The 18,542-nt window shown below is 39.9% G+C and overlaps 1 protein-coding gene across 1 annotated transcript in view; it reads right to left on the bottom strand.

Moving 5' to 3' along the window:
• The window catches only part of LOC132391753 (heparan-alpha-glucosaminide N-acetyltransferase-like), a 57,559-nt gene that overhangs the window by 4,302 nt on the left and 34,715 nt on the right, over positions 1-18,542 (bottom strand). The window contains exons 11-17 of the mRNA XM_059965331.1: positions 12,173-12,288; positions 10,866-10,987; positions 8,870-8,996; positions 5,537-5,623; positions 4,337-4,414; positions 4,156-4,226; positions 1,218-1,330 (exon numbers count right to left, since the gene is read on the bottom strand). Coding sequence (XP_059821314.1) covers positions 1,218-1,330; positions 4,156-4,226; positions 4,337-4,414; positions 5,537-5,623; positions 8,870-8,996; positions 10,866-10,987; positions 12,173-12,288 — 714 coding nt within the window. The remainder of the gene's footprint in view (positions 1-1,217; positions 1,331-4,155; positions 4,227-4,336; positions 4,415-5,536; positions 5,624-8,869; positions 8,997-10,865; positions 10,988-12,172; positions 12,289-18,542) is intronic.

Here is an 18,542-nt window from a genome sequence, read left to right as displayed (position 1 = left end):
AATGCCCCATTTGTTGAAGACAAGTGTGACTCATCCTTCTTCAGAAGATTACTTTTGTTAAGGGTTGAATTAAGCTGACTTATTTCTTACATCCTTCACACAAATGAGTAAAAATCTTTACATTATGTCTCCGTCTAAATGTGCAATGTGTGATTTATAGTAATTTGTAATAAATAATATGTACAAGAAGACAGTCAATATAGCATAGAAATACAATTGCATCAGTGTGAATTAATCAGTCTGATGGCCTGGTGGAAGAAACTATCCCAGAGCTTGTTGGTCCTGGCTTTTATGCTGCAATACCATTTTCTGGATGGTAACATCTGGAACAGTTTGTGGTTGGGATGACTTGGGTCTCCAATGATCCTTCGGGCCCTTTTTATGTACCGGTCTCTGTAAACGTCCTTTTACAGTGGGAAGTTCACATCTACAGATGCGCTGGGCTGTCCACACCACTTTCTGCAGAGTCCTGCAATTGAAGGAAGCATAGTTCCCATACCAGCCAGTCAGGATGTTCTCAATCATGCTCCTGTAGAAAGTCCTTAGAATTTGGGGACTCATACCAAATTTCTTCAAACATCTGAGGTGAAAGAGGCGCTGTTGTGCTTTTTTTCACCAGACAGCCGGTATCTACAGACCATGTGAGATCCTCAGTGATGTGTATGGCAAGGAACTTGAAGCTGTCAACCCCAGATCCATTGATGTCAATAGGCGTTAGACTGTGTCCGTTCACATGTAGTCCACAACCAGCTCCTTTGGTTTTGCAACGGTGAGGGAGAGACTGTTTTTCTTTGATACCACTGCGTCAGGGTTATGACTTCTTCTTTGTAGGCTGCCTCGTTATTATTTGAAATGAGGCCAGTCAATGTAGCATTGTCAGCAAATTTTCTGTTCTAGTAAGTCCTTCCTGGTTTTAACATCAAGGCAATCTAGTGTTTATCCAAGCCTGTCAGTGCACTCTCCTTAAAAAAGTCCTACTTGAAGGGGAACTCTCTCTTAGTTCACCTTCTGCTGTCTGCTACCTGTACAGCAAGTGACAATACCTTCGTGCATCACTGGCTCTTCACACCAACCTAGCTGAAAGATTTTAGGGACAGTGGAGAAGGGCTTAAGATAGAGGGTGGGGAGAAAACGGGTGGGAGCATAGTAAGCAGAAAGGTTAAGGGAAAAAAGGCAATAGAGGCTCTGGAATAGTGCAATGATGGGATCTTCCATACCTGGGTAGTAAAGTGGAGCTCCAGTCCAGTGTTTCTTTATATCCACCATAAAGTAAATCAGCAAGAGAAGAATGTAGGCAAAGGAACTTAGTGTTGTAACATAAGTGATGGACCTATATGAGAAAGAAAAGCATATTTATTTACAAAAAGTGGCAGATATCATTCTGAAAACCACTTGCTCTCCTGCTAAGACATAGTGATAAAATAGGATCCCATTTCCTTTGTACGATTAATCAGCCAACACTAAAATGGAAAAGAGTGGACTACAGATTGCAAAAAGCTTGTTCAAGATCAATATATCTACAATTCAGTTCAAACCAATAAAGAGTACTGGCATTTAAAATAATGAGGGGGAATCTAACTGAAATCTATAAAACTACTAGAAGGCCTAGATAGAGTGGACATGGAGAGGCTTTTCCTAGTGGGGGGGGGGGGAGTTTAAGGGTACAGACACAGAATACAAGGAAGTCCCTTCAAAACAGAGATAACGAGAAATTTCTTCAGCCAAACGGTGCTGACTCTGTGCAATTCATTGTCACAGGCAGCCAAGTCATTGAGTATATTTAACAGGAGGTTGATAGGTTCTTGATTGGAAAGGGTCTTAAAGGTTATGGGGAAAAGGCAAGAGAATGGGGTTGGGAGGGATAATACATCAGCCATGATTAAATGGTGGAGCAGACTTGATGGACTAAATGGCCTGATTCTGCATCTATGTCTTATGGCTTTATGGTCTGATAAATTGTTTCTTTTTCCAAGGCAAGCCACTTTTTATTGTCATTTCGACCATAACTGCTGGAATAGTACACAGTAATAACGAGACAACATTTTTCAGGACCATGGTGCTATGTGAAACAATACAAAAACTACACTGAACTACGTAAAAACACAAAAACTACACTAGACTACAGACCTACCCAGGACTGCATAAAGTACACAGAACAGTGCAGGCATTACAATAAATAATAAACAAGACAATAGGCACAGCAGAGGTCAGTAGGTTGGTAGTCCGATGGCTTGAGGGAAAATCTGTTACATAAATAAACAGCTGAATGGCGGCGCCCGGGATTCTGTCCGTTTCTGTACTCACACCGAGTATTCCTGTACCACAGATGTAGTCCAATTTAATGTCCATTGGAGAGCAGAATGGACGGGAGAGCCAGCCGGCTAGGGCTTGCTTTTCTCCTGGCCCTGACTCCTGCCCACTCGCCTCGCTTCCGCTTCTTCGCACATTGCATACGACGTCCCCACCTCCGGCCACTGACATCAGACAATTCCAAGGACTGCAGACCCAATTCCCTCAGCAAGCTGAGGTCGCGCAATCTAACCAGCAGATTTTCTTCAAAGGTTTGTTTTTGGGTGATCTCTGTATTGTAGCAGCATCTGGCGATGGTAGTCGCTCTGTTATCCATTGCCCTAAACCCTAATTGTGCCTTAAAATTAAATTTAACTAAATTAAAGGAGCACCAGATCCAAAAGGCTGCTGCTGCCATGTGCCACGCTGCCTACAGGACTTCCAGAGGTTAGAGTTGAGGAGGGGAGATCAGTCATTACTTATTCATGTCCCTCATAAGCTAACTGCACCTCCAGCCATGTTTAAAGGTGCTCACAACCAAATCATAATGATACAGGAGTCTATAGATGCTGGGATCTAGAGCAGAAAAAAAAACAAACTGGAGTAAGAACTGAGGGGATTGTGTAGAATCCAAAAGGGGAAAAAATTTTCGATGCAACAGGAATGACCAAATCATGTCCAAGATACAATTCTTTAAAGATGTTCATCTTAAAATGTCTGTTCATATTAGAGGCAAGATTCACAAAATATGTACTTAACACTATTATCCTACAAATCTAGGACCTCTAGGACCAAGCTCAATCCTATTGCCAGACTGGATACCAAATTATTATCATACTACCTGCCACCTAATTATACACAAGGCAAAAGATCTTCAATCTAAAAACAAACATGCTGCAGAAATTCTATGCCTACGCTCCCAAACCCATTTCTAAAAGCTGCTTCCTCAACCTCAGTTTCACTGTCCACCTTGAGAAGCTGTTTCAAACCCATTTCAAACCCATATTCATGTAACTTCCTCATTCCTTAAGTTTAAAAACTTATAAAATCCATCAAGCATCATACAACACCCCAACCCTCAACAATCCTTCAGCAACTTCTAATACACCTCTATCTCCACCACTAAAACCCTAATCTATACACACAAAACTCTAATAGTCATATTTGTCAGCTACCTGAATTTTAGAAGGTCCAACGTATCAAGCACTCTTACATTGGCCAGTCTTCCTGAAACCTATCTCGTTTCCTCATTTTGAAAATTGTCAATAGTTACTGTGACCTAGATTTCAAAATCCTGACTCTTCTCATCATATTGTTTGCAACCCACCATCTATGTGGGATCCACTGTCTCTTCCTGCATCACCTATTCTAATCACCTTGCTCAAAAACACACACTTCTTTCACACCCCATGACTGGTCAATAACCCTTCACTATGCAAAACCCCCAATCCCAGATTTCTCCAGAACACTCGGCCATAACCGACTCAATTCTCTCCATCTTCATCTGCACCTTGCAGACCTCATCTGCCATTCAGAAGTGAGATTCAGCTTCCATCACCCACTTTGGTTGGACACAGGCCACAAAAAGTGAACAACAACATATAGTCCTGGCATAACTGTAAATAGTTACCACAGCCTATTGCCAAAAGAACTCTGGTACCCCCAGCTCTAATTGGGACAACTCATTCCTCTTTGCATTGCTAGGATAGCAATCTAGATCACAGCATCACTAAACTTGCTACAGTTAGGACAAGTTAGTTATTCACTCAAAAATTGCTTCTACAAATGTATCGGTCATACTGTGGAAATAGTGCCAATACTCGCAGGAGTTCTGCCATCTCATGTTGAAAACAACAACATACATACCACAAGTTCTTGTTGACTGGAATGAATCCATCGTCTTTAGAGCATTTTGTAAGGATAGCTGAAATAACACCCTGCAGACATCAAATCAGATCACTGGGTTAGACAAACAAGGAACATTTCAATAACCAGATGTTCTCTACTTGATCTAATGAAAAGTCTTTTATGTTATACACTTACTTACCAGCAGGATGCTCCAAAATAAAAATCTAAGCATAATCTGCTTGTTTTGACCTTTGTAAATAAGAAAAATCTTTCCAGCCTGCAGAAAAAGAGAACTATGACAAACTGTACCGTATACTTTTGTGAAATTGCACATATTGAAACAAAAGATGAGATAGGCTGTATACACTTGTCTCTGTACTCAACCAATGGCACACTAGAAAGCTACTTACTTTCACATCCCCTTATCCAAGATGTGCTGGCATTGGAGAAAGTCCAGAGCAAGTTCACAATAATTATTCCAAGAATGAAAAGATCAACTTATGAGAAGCACTTGATGGCTTTGGGCATATGCTCACTGGAGTTTAGAAGAATGGAGGTGGGGGGGTAGGGGCGTGGGTGAAGAAACCTCATTGAAACCTATCAAAAATCAAAAGGTCCAGATCGAGTAGATGTGAAGAGGATTCATCCTATAGTGGGCAAGTCCAAAACCAGGGGGTACAGCCTCAAAATTGAGGGACATTCATTTAGAACAGGGATGAATTTCTTTAGCCAGAGGGTAGTGAATCAGTTGCATTCATTGCTACAAACTGCCATGTCACTAAGTATATTTAAAGTGGAGGTTGAAAAGGATAATAATTAGCCACAGTGGAATTGCAGAACAGACTATGACAAATGGTCTAATTTTGTTCCAACGTCTATGGTCACATAACAAAGTGACTGAATTTCAAAGGAACATCATGAGGTCATAAAAATAATCCAAGTCTATTTTTTTTCTCCCCATTCCAAGAACAAATAAGCCCATGCCATGTAAGCATAGGTTATAGGTTATTCTCATGCTAACCTTTTTAAATAGTTTACCACAAATGTATCTAACTTTGTGCTAAACTATCAAAAATAAACTGAGTGTTCTGATTTGAGGAAGTTTTAGAACCCCAGGTGGGAAGAGACATCAGCAGCAGCTGTCCACTAAATTTACTATTGACTAGGAGTCATGAGGAAGCTCTACCAATTGTGATGATTGAAGTGACTTCTAATGCTTTACTGCTGGAAGCCAACAAAAGATTAAATATCTTCTTCAAACTGCAACAATCTGTGGAAACAAATTATAAAGATTGCACAAAGATCCACATGGGTACATCTCACATCAAGACAACTAACTGCTTCCGGACTCACTGGACAAAGAGCCTCCATAGTCAATGTAACTGAAAATTGTTGATACCTGTAGTCCCAGAAATGTCATCACAATTGAATTGATTAGTCCCAGCAAGTTCTCTGGATCAAAAGGCACTGTTGTCTTATAAAGTATCTTAAAAAGAAAAAAAAACATTTGGATGTTGATTACAACCCTGGTAAAAAAAAAGCCTTGAAATATTTCAGAACAGAATAAAAAGGCATCATCCACAGTCTTAACATGGAAAGACCACGTTAGCAAAGATTTCACAGAACATGGGTCATGCTCAAATGGTTTATTTAATTGTGCTCTGGTGCTCCTCTTTAAATTCTTCCCTTTGTGGCTATTCTTACAGTAACTTCCAGGGTGTACCTTTATGCACAGAGTTTGACTGAAACCAAAAAACAGCATTTTCAACATTGGAGTAATTATCTTCCATTAGTTTCAGTCAGAATGTAATTAGCAGAAAACAGTAACGTGAAATAGATCTTGACCACCCTCCTACCCCCTTATTTCTTACCATTTTTTCCATCATGTATATTTTTTGCTTGGTAATTCAACTGGAAGATCCTTCTCAACATTTGGCAATCGCTAAAGTACAAACCCCATTTCCAGAAAAGTTGGGATATTTCCCAAAATGCAACAAAAACAAAAAATCTGTGATATGTCATTTCAAGTGAACCTTTATTTAACTGACAAAAGTACAAAGAAAAGATTTTCAATAGTTTTTACTAACCAATTGTATTTTGTAAATATACACAAATTTAGAATCTGATGGCTGCAACACACTCAACAAAAGTTGGGACAGTTAAAATGAGATTGAAAAGTGCACAGAATATTCAAGTAACACTGGTTTGGAAAACTCCACATTAAGCAGGCTAATTGGTAGCAGGTGAGGTATCATGACTGGGTATAAAAGTAGCATCCATCAAAGGCTCAGTCTTTGCAAGCAAGGATGGGCCTTTGTGCCAAAATTTGTGAGAGAATTGTTAGTCAGTTCAAAAGGAACATTTCTCAATGCAAGATTGCAGAGAATTCAGAGACACCTCAGTGCGTAAAGGGCAAGGTCGGAAACTACTGTTGAATGCACGTGATCTTTGAGCCCTCAGGTGGCACTGCCTAAGAAACCGTCATGCTACTGTGACAATTATAGCCACCTGGGCTCGGGAGTACTTTGGAAAACCACTGTCACTTAATACAGTCCGTCGCTGCATCCAGAAATGCAACTTGAAACTGTATTACACAAGGAGGAAGCCATACATCAACTCTATGTAGAAACGCCGGCGAGTTCTCCGGGCCCGAGCTCATCTCAGATGGACCGAAAGACTGTGGAACCATGTGCTGTGGTCAGATGAGTCCACATTTCAGCTGGTTTTCGGAAAAAAAACGGGCGTCGAGTTCTCCGTGCCAAAGATGAAAATGACCATCCCGATTGTTATCAGCGAAAGGTGCAAAAGCTAGCATTTGTGATGGTATGGGGGTGCATCAGTGCCCACGGCATGGGTGAGTTGCATGTATGTGAAGGTACCGTTGACTCTGAGGCGTATATTAGGATCTTAGAGAAACACATGTTGCCATCAAGGTGACATCTCTTCCCAGGACGTCCATGCTTATTTCAGCAGGACAATGCCAGACCACATTCTGCATGGGCTACAACGGTGTGGCTTTGTAGACACAGAGTGTGTGTGCTTGACTGGCCTGCTGCCAGTCCAGATCTATCTCCTATTGAAAATGTATGGTGCATCATGAAGAGGAGAATCAGACAACGGAGACAACGGACTGTTGAGCAGCTGAAGTCTTATATCAAGCAAGAATGGACAAAATTTCCAATTGCAAATCTACTACAGTTAGTATCCTCAGTTCCAGAACAATTAAGAAGTGTTACTAAAAGGAAAGGTGATGTAACAACAATGGTAAACATGCCTCTGTCCCAACTTTTGTTGAGTGTGGTGCAGCCATCAAATTCAAAATTTGTGTATATTTACAAAATACAATTAAGTTGGTCAGTAAAACTATTGAAAATCTTTTCTTTGTACTTTTGTCAGTTAAATAAAGGTTCACGTGAAATAACATCACAGATTTTTCTTTTTATTGCATTTTGGAAAATATCCCAACTTTTCTGGAAATGGGGTTTGTACTATTTGGGCCCAATTTCTTGCAATATTTAGAGTTATTAAACTAGGGTCACTTATAAGTTCCTCCAAACATTATTCTCTAGCCCAGCATTTATAATCAAAATAGAACACCCATTTATACTGATACAAGGGCCACACTAATCAAGTCCAATAAAAGACACGTCAACCATAGAGATTTGTATCTGCCTCAAAAATATAACCATTGTTGAGTCTCATTCAAACTAGAGATACTAAGGAAGCAAACTTCCTGCAAAGAGTCTAAGCAGTACTTCAGGTGACGCACCATATTGAAGTTGTTTGCACTGCAGCAGAAACTGAACAGTTCTTCAGAGTCCTACAGCACAGAAATGGACCCTTTTGGGCAATATGCCCTTGCCAGCCTTTTTACCTATTAACACAACCTCATTTGCCCATACTAAGTCTGCTCATTCAAGGCCTTGGTTGACAGTTTCAAGTTCCTAGGTGTAAGTGCCACCAACCTGTCCTTGGGTAAGTAGCAGGATTCCTGCCATTCTGGTTATTCTCTTTTCTCCTCTCTCCCATCAGCAGAAGATATAAAAGCCTGAAAGCATGAACCACCAGACTCTGATAGTTTCTATCCCACTATCAGACTCTCAAATGGACTTTTCAGCTCCTGTTTACATCCTGTTGTAGCTTTGAACAATTTTCTTTGCTCTCCACAACATCACCAGCTTTAATGCCATGTGCAAAAGATCCAATTGTATCTCCTACTTTGACAATTAGGTTATAAATATTTGGCCCTGGTCCCAGCACGAATCCCTGTGGTACTCCACTGTCTACAGACTTCCAGTTACAAGAGCATCCTTCCATGAGGTATAATTTTAAGGCGACTGGTGGAAACTATGGAGGGGATAAGAGTGGAAGGTGTATGGAACGTGCTGACAGGGATAGTGGTAGAGGCAAATACACTAGGGACAGTTAGAGAGATAGGCACATGGATTATGGGAAAAGGGAGAGAAATGTGGAGGGAAGTTTTAGTTTGAAATTAGAAGAGGTTAAAAGGTTGGCACAATATTGTAGGCTAAGGACCTGTACTGTGTAAAAATGGTCTATGTTCTATGTTAACTACCAAGCCAAACCTTAAAAATCAAATGAGAAATATACTGTGCCATCACAGAAAACAAAACCCTCTTTCTGATTAACCACAGAAGTGAAACTGTGCTTCCATAAAAAAAAGTGCAATTCTTAAAATGTTACTGAAATATAAAATCCAGCAGGTTCTTACCGCACAAGAAGGGTGTTGGTACATATGGTTCTCTCCAAAGACCAAACGATCAATGTAGCCTGCTGCTCCGCCAGTGCAGTTTGCAAACTGTCCAAAGTCTCCAATCCCTCCAGGGCCAAGGTAACCCCTGGCAAGCAACACAGTCCTTGATTTAGATACAAATTTAACAGCTCCAACAACCTGGTTATGATTGTGAGCTCCAGCACTCTGTGTAGATTTTGTACATGCTCACTGTGATCATGTGGGCTTCCAGGTACGTTAATGGTGCACTGTAAATTATTCTCAATGTACATGGGTGGCAGGAGTATTGGAGGGAATTGATAGGCATGCAAGAGAATACATAACTGAGAAAATAAGGGTATGGGACCAATAGGAATGCTAAGACCACGCATAGCCTTGATGGACAGCACAGCCTATATTTTATGATATAAAATGAGGATTTGGCAGCTCATCCTAGAAAATTAGAAAACCTCAATCTTGACTTGGAATTAAACAATCATACAAAGCCTGGAGCAAAAAAAAGCAAGCTGCTAGAGAAGCTCAGAGAGATAACTGACATTCCAACTTAAGACCCTGTATCAGGACTAAGAGTGTAAAGCAGACAGCCAATCTCTTTCATTCTTACACTATCGTCCTGATGTAGGGCCACTATCTTTTTAAACAGAAAATAAAGTCAACTCTGACATCAAGAAATTAGATTTTCTTCAGGTGATTAATATTTGAATGAACTCCAGAATAAAATATTGGAATCTAAAACACAAATTATAAAAAAAAAATCAAATGGCATAATGTGGGAATCTGGCTTGCTGTGTAATTAACCTGTAACAGCATTTAAGAAGAAGAACAGCCCTTAACTCGGCAGTGGAGTTATCAGAGCACCGTCTTTTGATGGTGTTTCCGTTGCAAGCTATTCTTGTTTTTACAAGGCCAAGTTGTTAGCTTGACGCTCAACCTGACTTGGTTTCGAACTTGGGAACCCTCGCCCTGGAGTCTGGCACTGATATTATTGCGCAACCAAGCAGGTAAGCATTTAAGAACATGGAACCAATTCACCATTGCTGATACTCATGATTTTGTACCAAAACAATTGGTGAATCTCTCTCTCTCTATATATATATATATAGATACAAATATGTTAGCAGCTGCAGTACACAAGCAAAATTAATATCTCTAATCGAAAGAATAATCAGGAGGCAGAAAAGCAAAAAACTTTTACCTAACCTCCTGCACAATCAGGGGTGTGTTTTCTTGAATAGCCTCTTCAAACATTACAACTGAACAATCATAGTATCAACATACTAGAGCTTGTCACATTACTACAGTGTGGGAACACCCACACACTATTGTAGTTCAAGGGGAAAGCCTCACACCACATTCTTAAGGCAAATCTCTGCCACATCCTACAAAAAACCATTAAAATAGGTTGCAGTCTATGTCTGGAGTCTATGCATTACAGAGTGAAGATGAGGGAAGGGGGTCAACAGAATATGGGTTAGTTGGGAATGTAAATCATCAATAGTAATTGAGAATAACATTATTTGGATTACTTAAATAGCAGCATGATGACTGTAAACACTACAGGGCTGTTAGGCTTTCCCAAAGTCAAACGGATTTAGTAACTGGATAACTATGAATAAAGGTGGCCAAATTCCTCCTTTACAAAAAAGAGGGTGTTTCTTAAATGATAGCTTGGTCTTAAGGACAAAGGATAAATCAGTGGGGACAGCTCTGTTAAATACTGTATATCAACACACTCTGGATCCCCATTCCTACTCGTCAGCCCCAGATAACTTAAAAATATAGTAACACTGGAAATTTATCAGTGTACAGGAGAAATAATATTGACAGGATGGAGGACCACCTCCAGCCTTTAAGTGCAGCTTAAGAACCAGTGGAACATGGTCATCCTGCTTCTCACCTCGCCTATTGGTAAACTTAATACAGTAGAAAAGAAATTAGTTATTCCACTGCAGAAATCACAAAAACAAATACTTACTGTGGACAACCTGGTACAGGTAACAGTAATGTCAGACATAGCCAAGCACACTCCAATAGCAAAATAAAGATCCACTGGGGCCAGTAGATCAAAACATCCCTGGCTGGAGACCATAAGTTGTCCTATGAAAATTAAAAAGCATATAAAAAACAAGGCTATTGCAAGAACAATTTGTGCCTTTAAGGACCAAGAATCATTAGCAGAAAACTTGAATGTGGCCAATCATCAACAACCTCAAAAATCAAAAATCTTCCAAGTCCAAACCACTTTCCAGCACTGCATAGCCTGTAGAAAACAGAAGTTAAGCAATCATACACTAGAGATTTTGCAGAGAAAATGCTGGAACTCAGCAGGTCAAGTAACATCTAAGGAAAGGAATAAAGAGTCGACATTTTGGGCCAAAACACTTCCCAAGAAAAGGGTAGTCTTTTTGTCCCCTATAGAAAGAATATAATGCAATTTCATGGTCACTTTTGCCGACATCAATTCCTCATTTGTCAATTTCTTTCAAATTAGTAGTCAAATTTTCAATTGAGGTACTGAACTCACATTCAAGCCTATGGATAATTAGCCCTTTAGTCTATTTCTAAATGATTATCCCCATGCTCTTAGTACTGTGACAACAGTAAAACCATTCTCCAAACAGAAGTTGCAGTGAACTTGTATTGGATTAACTGCAGTATGCCGAAAAGAGCCAGACTAACAATCTACAATTCATTATGCCATCACAACCTACTCAGTGAACTGAGTGCAACAATACAAGTACAAAATGCTGGAGGAACTCAGGTAGTAGCTATGGAAAAAAGTACAGTCAACATTTTGGGCTAGACACTATTTTTTTCTGTATATGCTGACTGGTCTGCTGAGTTCTCCCAGCATTTTGTATGTGTTGCTTGGATTTCCAGCAGCTGCAGATTTTCTCTTGGCAGCAATACAAGTGGAATGTTAATTCTTTTAGCCAAATTCCCGCTTTCCTAGCCAAACTAACTAGGTAGGAACAAGAGCAGTACCACAGAAAATGTTAAGAAACGCCCTCTTCCAGCAATTTCACCCAATGCCCTTAAGCAAGACTTGTAGGAACAGTTGCCAATTTCATGCAGAAATTTATGGCTATATTTTTTATTCATAACTTGAAAATGAGATTGCTTAAAATATACACACACAACAAATAGAATAATTTGCAAAGAGGCAACTTTACAAGTTTCAGCATTGGTGTCCCAGAACTGAAACCATAAAAATAATAAATCTGAACCATTCAACCACTAAAGCAAGGTAAGGAGAAATGTATGAAAACAATTTTTTTTTACCAAAGCAAGACTTTCAGGATATTCTTTTCCACACAAAAGCTCCAGGACAGCAATCACACCATATGAAAGACCTAGCCTCTGAAGTACACCTGGAATCCTCAGAGTATCCCAGGAAACTACAGGGAAAAAAGCAGCAAAGAATTAGAGTTCCTCAGACTGCCAATAATTAATAACTTTGCCAGTGACATCACTCTGCCTGGAATGAGTTCTAAATATTCTTAATCCTACAAGCTATCAAGGACAGTGCACATCTGTTTCAAAAATGGTATTTTCATGATTATACTAGTTCTCCAAATATATTTAAACTAAATATGCTTCTAATCAGCTACTTACCCTACTTACAGTATGTTACAAAATATTTTGGATAATACAATTTTAAGTTGCCTTGAAGCACCTGTACAATACAATTTATTTCTCTTTATGATAAACTAAAGACTGAAACTGAAAATATTTCTGTTTACTTACAGTACAGGTCCTTTAGCCCATAATGTTGTATTGACCTTTTTAACCTACTCCAAGGGTAATCTACCTTTCCCTTCCACCTAGCCCTCCACATTACCATCATCCATGTGCTTATCTAAAAGTTTCTTGAATGTTTATAATGCATCAGCCCCTATCCCCACCTGTAACATAGTATTCCATGCACCCACCACTCTATTAAAACTAACATCCAGAATCAGAATCAGGTTTATTATCACTGGCATGTGATGCAAAATTTGTTGACTTAGCAGCAGCTCAATGCAATAAATATAGAAGAGAAAAAATAATACATAAAATAAAAATAATAATAATGTAAATCAATTACAGTATACATATATTGAATAGACTAAAAAATGTGCAAAAAACCAGAAATACTGTATATTAAAAAAAGTGAGGTAGTGTCCAAGGGTTCAAAGTCCATTTAGGAATCGGATGGCAGAGGGAAAGAAGCTGTTTCTGAATCGCAGAGTGTGTGCCTTCAGTCTTCTGTATCTCCTACTTGATGGTAACATGAGAAAAGGGCATGTCCTGGGTGCTGGAGGTCCTTAATAATGGACACTGCCTTTCTGAGACATCACTCCCTGAAGATGTCCTGGTAACTTGTAGGCTAGTACCCAAGCTAGAGCTGACTAGATTAACAACCCTAGGCAGCTTCTTTCAGTGCCCCCCCCCCCCATACTTCCCTCCAATCACCTTAAAATTATGCCCTCTCATATTATCTATTGCCACCCTGGGCAAAAGGCAGTGGCTGTCTACTGTATCTATGTCCTATTATCATCTTGTATACTTCTATCAAGTCACCCCTCATCATCTTTCATGTCAAAGAGAAAAGCCCTAGCTCACTCAACCTATTCCAATAAGAAAAGTTCTTTAATTCACACATTGTCCTGACAAATCTCTTCTGTACCTTCTCTACAGCTTCTATAATCCTTCCTATAATGAGTCCGCCAAAACTGAACACAACATTTCAAGTGTGTTCTAACCAGAGTTTTATAGAGCTACAACATTACTTCACAGCTCTTGAGCTCCATCCCTTGAAGGCCAACAGACCATATGCCCTCTGAACCACCCTATCAACTTGCACAGCAAACCTGAGTGATCTACGGAAGTGAAACCCAAGAGCCCTTGGTTCCTCCACACCTAGAATCCTGCCATTGCCTTCAAATTTAAACTTGCAACTCACTTCACACCTCTTTGGGTTGAAAACTCCATCTGTCACTTCAGTCCAGCTCTGTATTCTGCCAGTGCCCCTTTGTAACATGGATCACTATTCACAGAACACTATAACATTGAAACTGCCCTTTGATCTATCTAGTCATACTGAACTAACTTTATGACCAACAAAATATGGAGGCATCTTCACAAACTCCCACAGCCTCTAATGATCCTTTGACTTCAATCTCTGAAACCAATATTGACAGCATCCTTCAGGAGGGTGAACCTGTGGTGGTCAACTAGCTGGAGTGTTTACTGAGATCTTTAACCTCTGGCTTTGGTAGTCTGAGGTACCCACCTGCTTCAAGCAAGCTTCAATTATACCAGTGCTCAAGTACCGGTGTACATTGTAACCCACCTCAATTACTATCATTCAGTAGCACTTCGATCCACTGTAATGAAGTGTTTTGAGACAGTGGTGAAACACTTCAACTTTTAAAGGAATGACTTCGATTTGGTCTAGTTTGCCTCATGTCACAACAGGTCAACAACAGATGCCATTCCACTGGCTCTTCACTCAACCTTGAAACATCTGGACAGTGAAGGCATGTACATCAGGATGCTGTTCATTTTCTACAGCTCAGCATTCAATACTATCATCCCCTCAAAACTGATCAATAAGCTCCACGACCAATACCTCCTTGTAAAATGGATCACTGATTTCCTCACTTGCAGACCCCAATCACTTCAGATTGGTAACATCAGCTCCTCCACAATCACCAGCAGCACAGGTGCATCACAAGGCTCTTTTCCCTTTACACTTACGACCGTGAGGCTAAGCACAGCTCCAATGCCATATTTAAGTTTGCGGAAAACATACTGTCATTGGCCAAGTCACAGCAGATATGGTTGCATCACTGTCAGATATGGAAACAGCACTGCTCCCGAACGGAAACATCTACAAAAGGGCGTGGATACAACCGTGTTCATCATGGGTAAAGCACTTCCCCACAATTGAGCATATCTACAAGCAGTGGCGTCGCAAAACACAGCATCCATTATTGAGAACCCCTACATTTAGCCCACATTCTCTTCTCACTACTGCCATCAGGAAGGTGGAACAGGAACTTCATTATCCACACCACCAGGTTCAGAAACAGGTATCATTCTTCAACCAACAGGCTCTTGAACCAAAGGGGATAACTTCACTCACCCCAACACTGAACTGTTCCCACAACCTATGGACTCACTTTCAAGGATTCTTCATTTCAAGTTCTTGATATTTCTTACTATTATGTTTTTTTATTTATTTTTGTTTTGTACGGTTTATCTTTTGCACATGGGGCTGTTTATCTGTCTCGAGGGCAGTTTTCATTGATTCTGTGGTGTTTCTTTGTTTCTGCTGTGAATTCCAGCAAGAAAGTGAATCTCAGGATTGTATATGGGGACATATGTAGTTTGTTAATAGATTTTCTTTGAACTTGGTCCTCAATTTCCTGTTCCCTCAAAACTACCTTTTACTTCTGTTGGGAAAAGAGAATCCAGTTAGTCTTTACTGGCAAATTAGACCTGTAAATATGCAAGACTCCTACACTGTAAACTGTAGTAAAGTGGCCAAGATCATGAACTAGCAGACAGCATTCTGGACCTATTGGTCAAGCAACACTGGCTTGAATCTCAAGATGACAGTTGAGAAACTGAAGATTAAGTAACTAAACATCTATTTTTAAAAATGTTAATCTCAGGAAAAATAAACCAGAGATTATAACTTTAAAACTAAAATGATACTATAAGGATAAATACTAAGTTCACAGACAGCATTAACCCATTACCTCTAAACACAAGAGCATGGATTTGCGGATCAGTAACTGAGAATCATTTTCCACCACCTTTTGACATTCCAACAAGTCATCACCTTCATCATGTTCCTCATAAATCTGAGTACCGTAAATTCCGGACTATAAGCCGCTACTTTTTTTCCCACGCTTTGAACACTGCGGCCTATACTACGGTGCGGCTAATGCATGTTTTTTTTCATGCCGCCAAAAACATTTTGCCTCGTAACAGTAGACCAATAAAATTGATGAGTAGTTCAGAGGTCCAATGAAATTGTACGATAAATCAAGCGCACTTTCACAATTAAATTATTGTAAATCAGTCATTTGTACTCACCCTCATCAACATTCGAAAACACTCGAAGAAAAGCATATGATGCAGCTTTTAAGTTAAAGGCGATCAATCTGGCGGTTGAAGGAGGAAATCAAGCTGCTGCACATAATCTTGGCATAAATGCATCGATGGTGAGACGGTGGAAACGCCAGCGTGAAGAACTGAGTCAATGCAAAAAGACGACAAAAGCTTTCAGAGGTAATCATAGCAGATGGCCCAAACTTGAAAACTTTCTTGAAGACTGGGTTAACACACAGAGAGCAGGCGGCCGCGGTGTTTCCACCGTGCAGATCAGACTGAAGGCTAAAGCAATCGCCACCAAAATGAAAATCGAAGATTTTAGAGGTGGGCCATCGTGGTGTTTTAGATTTATGAGACGAAAAGGCCTGTCCGTCAGGGTACGCACGACTCTGTGTCAGCAGTTCCCTCCCGACCACGAGGAAAAGCTTGCTAACTTCCGCACATTCACTCAAACAAAGATAGCGGAGAATTCCATCGGGCCAGATGATATCATAAATATGGATGAAGTACCCTTGACGTTTGACCTGCCTCTCACTCGGACTGTTAATAAAAAAGGTGACTCGTCCATCACACTGAAAACAAGTGGCCATGAGAGAACGCATTTTACTTGTGTTCTGAGCTGCACAGCATCTGGACTAAAGCTTCCACCGATGGTGATTTTTTAAGCGGCTGACAATGAAAGTTCAGTGAAAGCTGCCATCAAGAGTACAAACTCAATTCCAGCTGTGATTCCTGGGGGCACCACGAAGTATTTGCAGCCACTGGACATCAGCGTGAACCGGGCATTTAAAGTGGAGCTGCGCGTTGAGTGGGAGGCTTGGATGACGAGCGGCGAGAAATCCTTTACCAAAACAGGACGCATGCAAAGAGCATCTTCAACTCAAGTCTGCCAGTGGATCCTAAATGCGTGGAGCCGTGTCACAACATCCACCATCACCAGCGGGTTTCGAAAGGCTGGACTGCTGCGTGATGAAGAGGACCGCGTGCGCTCAAGTGAGAGCGACAACGAAGAGACTGAAGTGAGTGACGAGATCCTGAGGTTTTATTCAATTCGGACACTGAAGAAGAGGACTTTGATGGTTTTAGTGCGCAGGAGGAAGATGAAGAAGGCGATCAATAACTTTTCCTGGTAGGCTGCAGTATATATATTTTTTTTACCAGTCGTTAGGAGATATTGGAATGTTGTTCGTGCACTGTTCAGTAAAAAAGTATACGCAACGTAATTTGTGTGTTATATTTGTGTGTATATTTAAAAGTAGCTGTGTTACAGGCACTGTTCGAAAAAAAGCATTTGCAATATATATTTGTTTATGTTACCATACGGATTTAATTAAAAGTTAAAAAATCCTCACATGTAATATCTTTCTGTGTAAATATCTCATATTACAACGTGGGACACCTGCGGCTTAAAATCCGGTGCGGCTTGTACAAGTACAAAATTGATTTTCTTTCTAAAATTAGAGCGTGCGGCTTTTAATCAGGTGCGCTCTGTAGTCCGGAATCTATGGAAATTTTAAGGCTGACGTGGGCAACTCAGTTGTTTTTCATTTATAAACTATGCAAAGACGAAGTATAGTTTTACAGAGATTTGAGAATTATTATCTGTCTCGTGTCAACAAATCTAGTTCAAAATAGCAATTCTATACACTGGTGAAAGCATCAAGTATAAAGTTAAAAGTCTGAAGTGAGTTTTATATTTTGTCTTTCCAGTGGAATAAAGGAAATTACAATGGCATGAGAGGAGAACTGGCCAAGGTCGACTGGAAAGAGACACTAGAAGGAAAGGCAGTAGTGCAGCAATGGCTGGAGTTCCTGCAAAAAATAAGGGAAGTGCAAGAAAGGTATTCCAAATAAGAAGAAATTTTCAAATGAAGTAAGGACACTACCGTGCAGTGAAAATTAACAAAATATTTAAAGTATTCCATAGATTGAACGCTAATATTATTTTTGCACAGGAGACCCATATTAGGAGGGAGGATAATCAACGTTTTTTTAGGTTCTGGAAGGGTCAACAATTTCACTCGAATAGTACTGCCAAAATTAGGGGTGTGTCTATTTTTATAGACCCCTCAATTTCGTTTACACATCATGAAATTATTTCTGATCCACAGGGCAGATTTTTGTTGATAACTGGTTCACTTTTTAATCGAAAAGTCGTTCTAGTTAATATTTATGCTCCAAATTTTGACTGCCCTGAATTTTTTAAACGTTTATTTACTTCCCTTCCTAATCTGAATGAATATATGTTGATAATGGGTGGAGATTTTAATTGTTGTTTGAATCCTTCGATGGATAGATCTAAACCTATTCGAACTCTTCCGAATAGATCAGCTTTACTTATTAATTCTTTTATGGTTGATTCGGGAATTACTGAAATATGGCGGTTTCTGAACCCTAAAGAATTTTCATTTTTTTCACATGTATATCATAGTTATTCTAGAATTGATTATTTCCTTATTGATCATCGTTTATTAACAGATGTCACTGATTGTAAATACGATTCTATTGCCATTTCGGATCATGCACCTTTGAAGTTATCTATCAA

This window comes from Hypanus sabinus, chromosome 3, assembly GCF_030144855.1.
Source record: "Hypanus sabinus isolate sHypSab1 chromosome 3, sHypSab1.hap1, whole genome shotgun sequence".
NCBI lineage: Eukaryota > Metazoa > Chordata > Chondrichthyes > Myliobatiformes > Dasyatidae > Hypanus > Hypanus sabinus.
The sequence above is the reverse complement of the archived record's forward strand: the minus strand, read 5'-3'. Positions and strand labels throughout refer to the sequence as shown.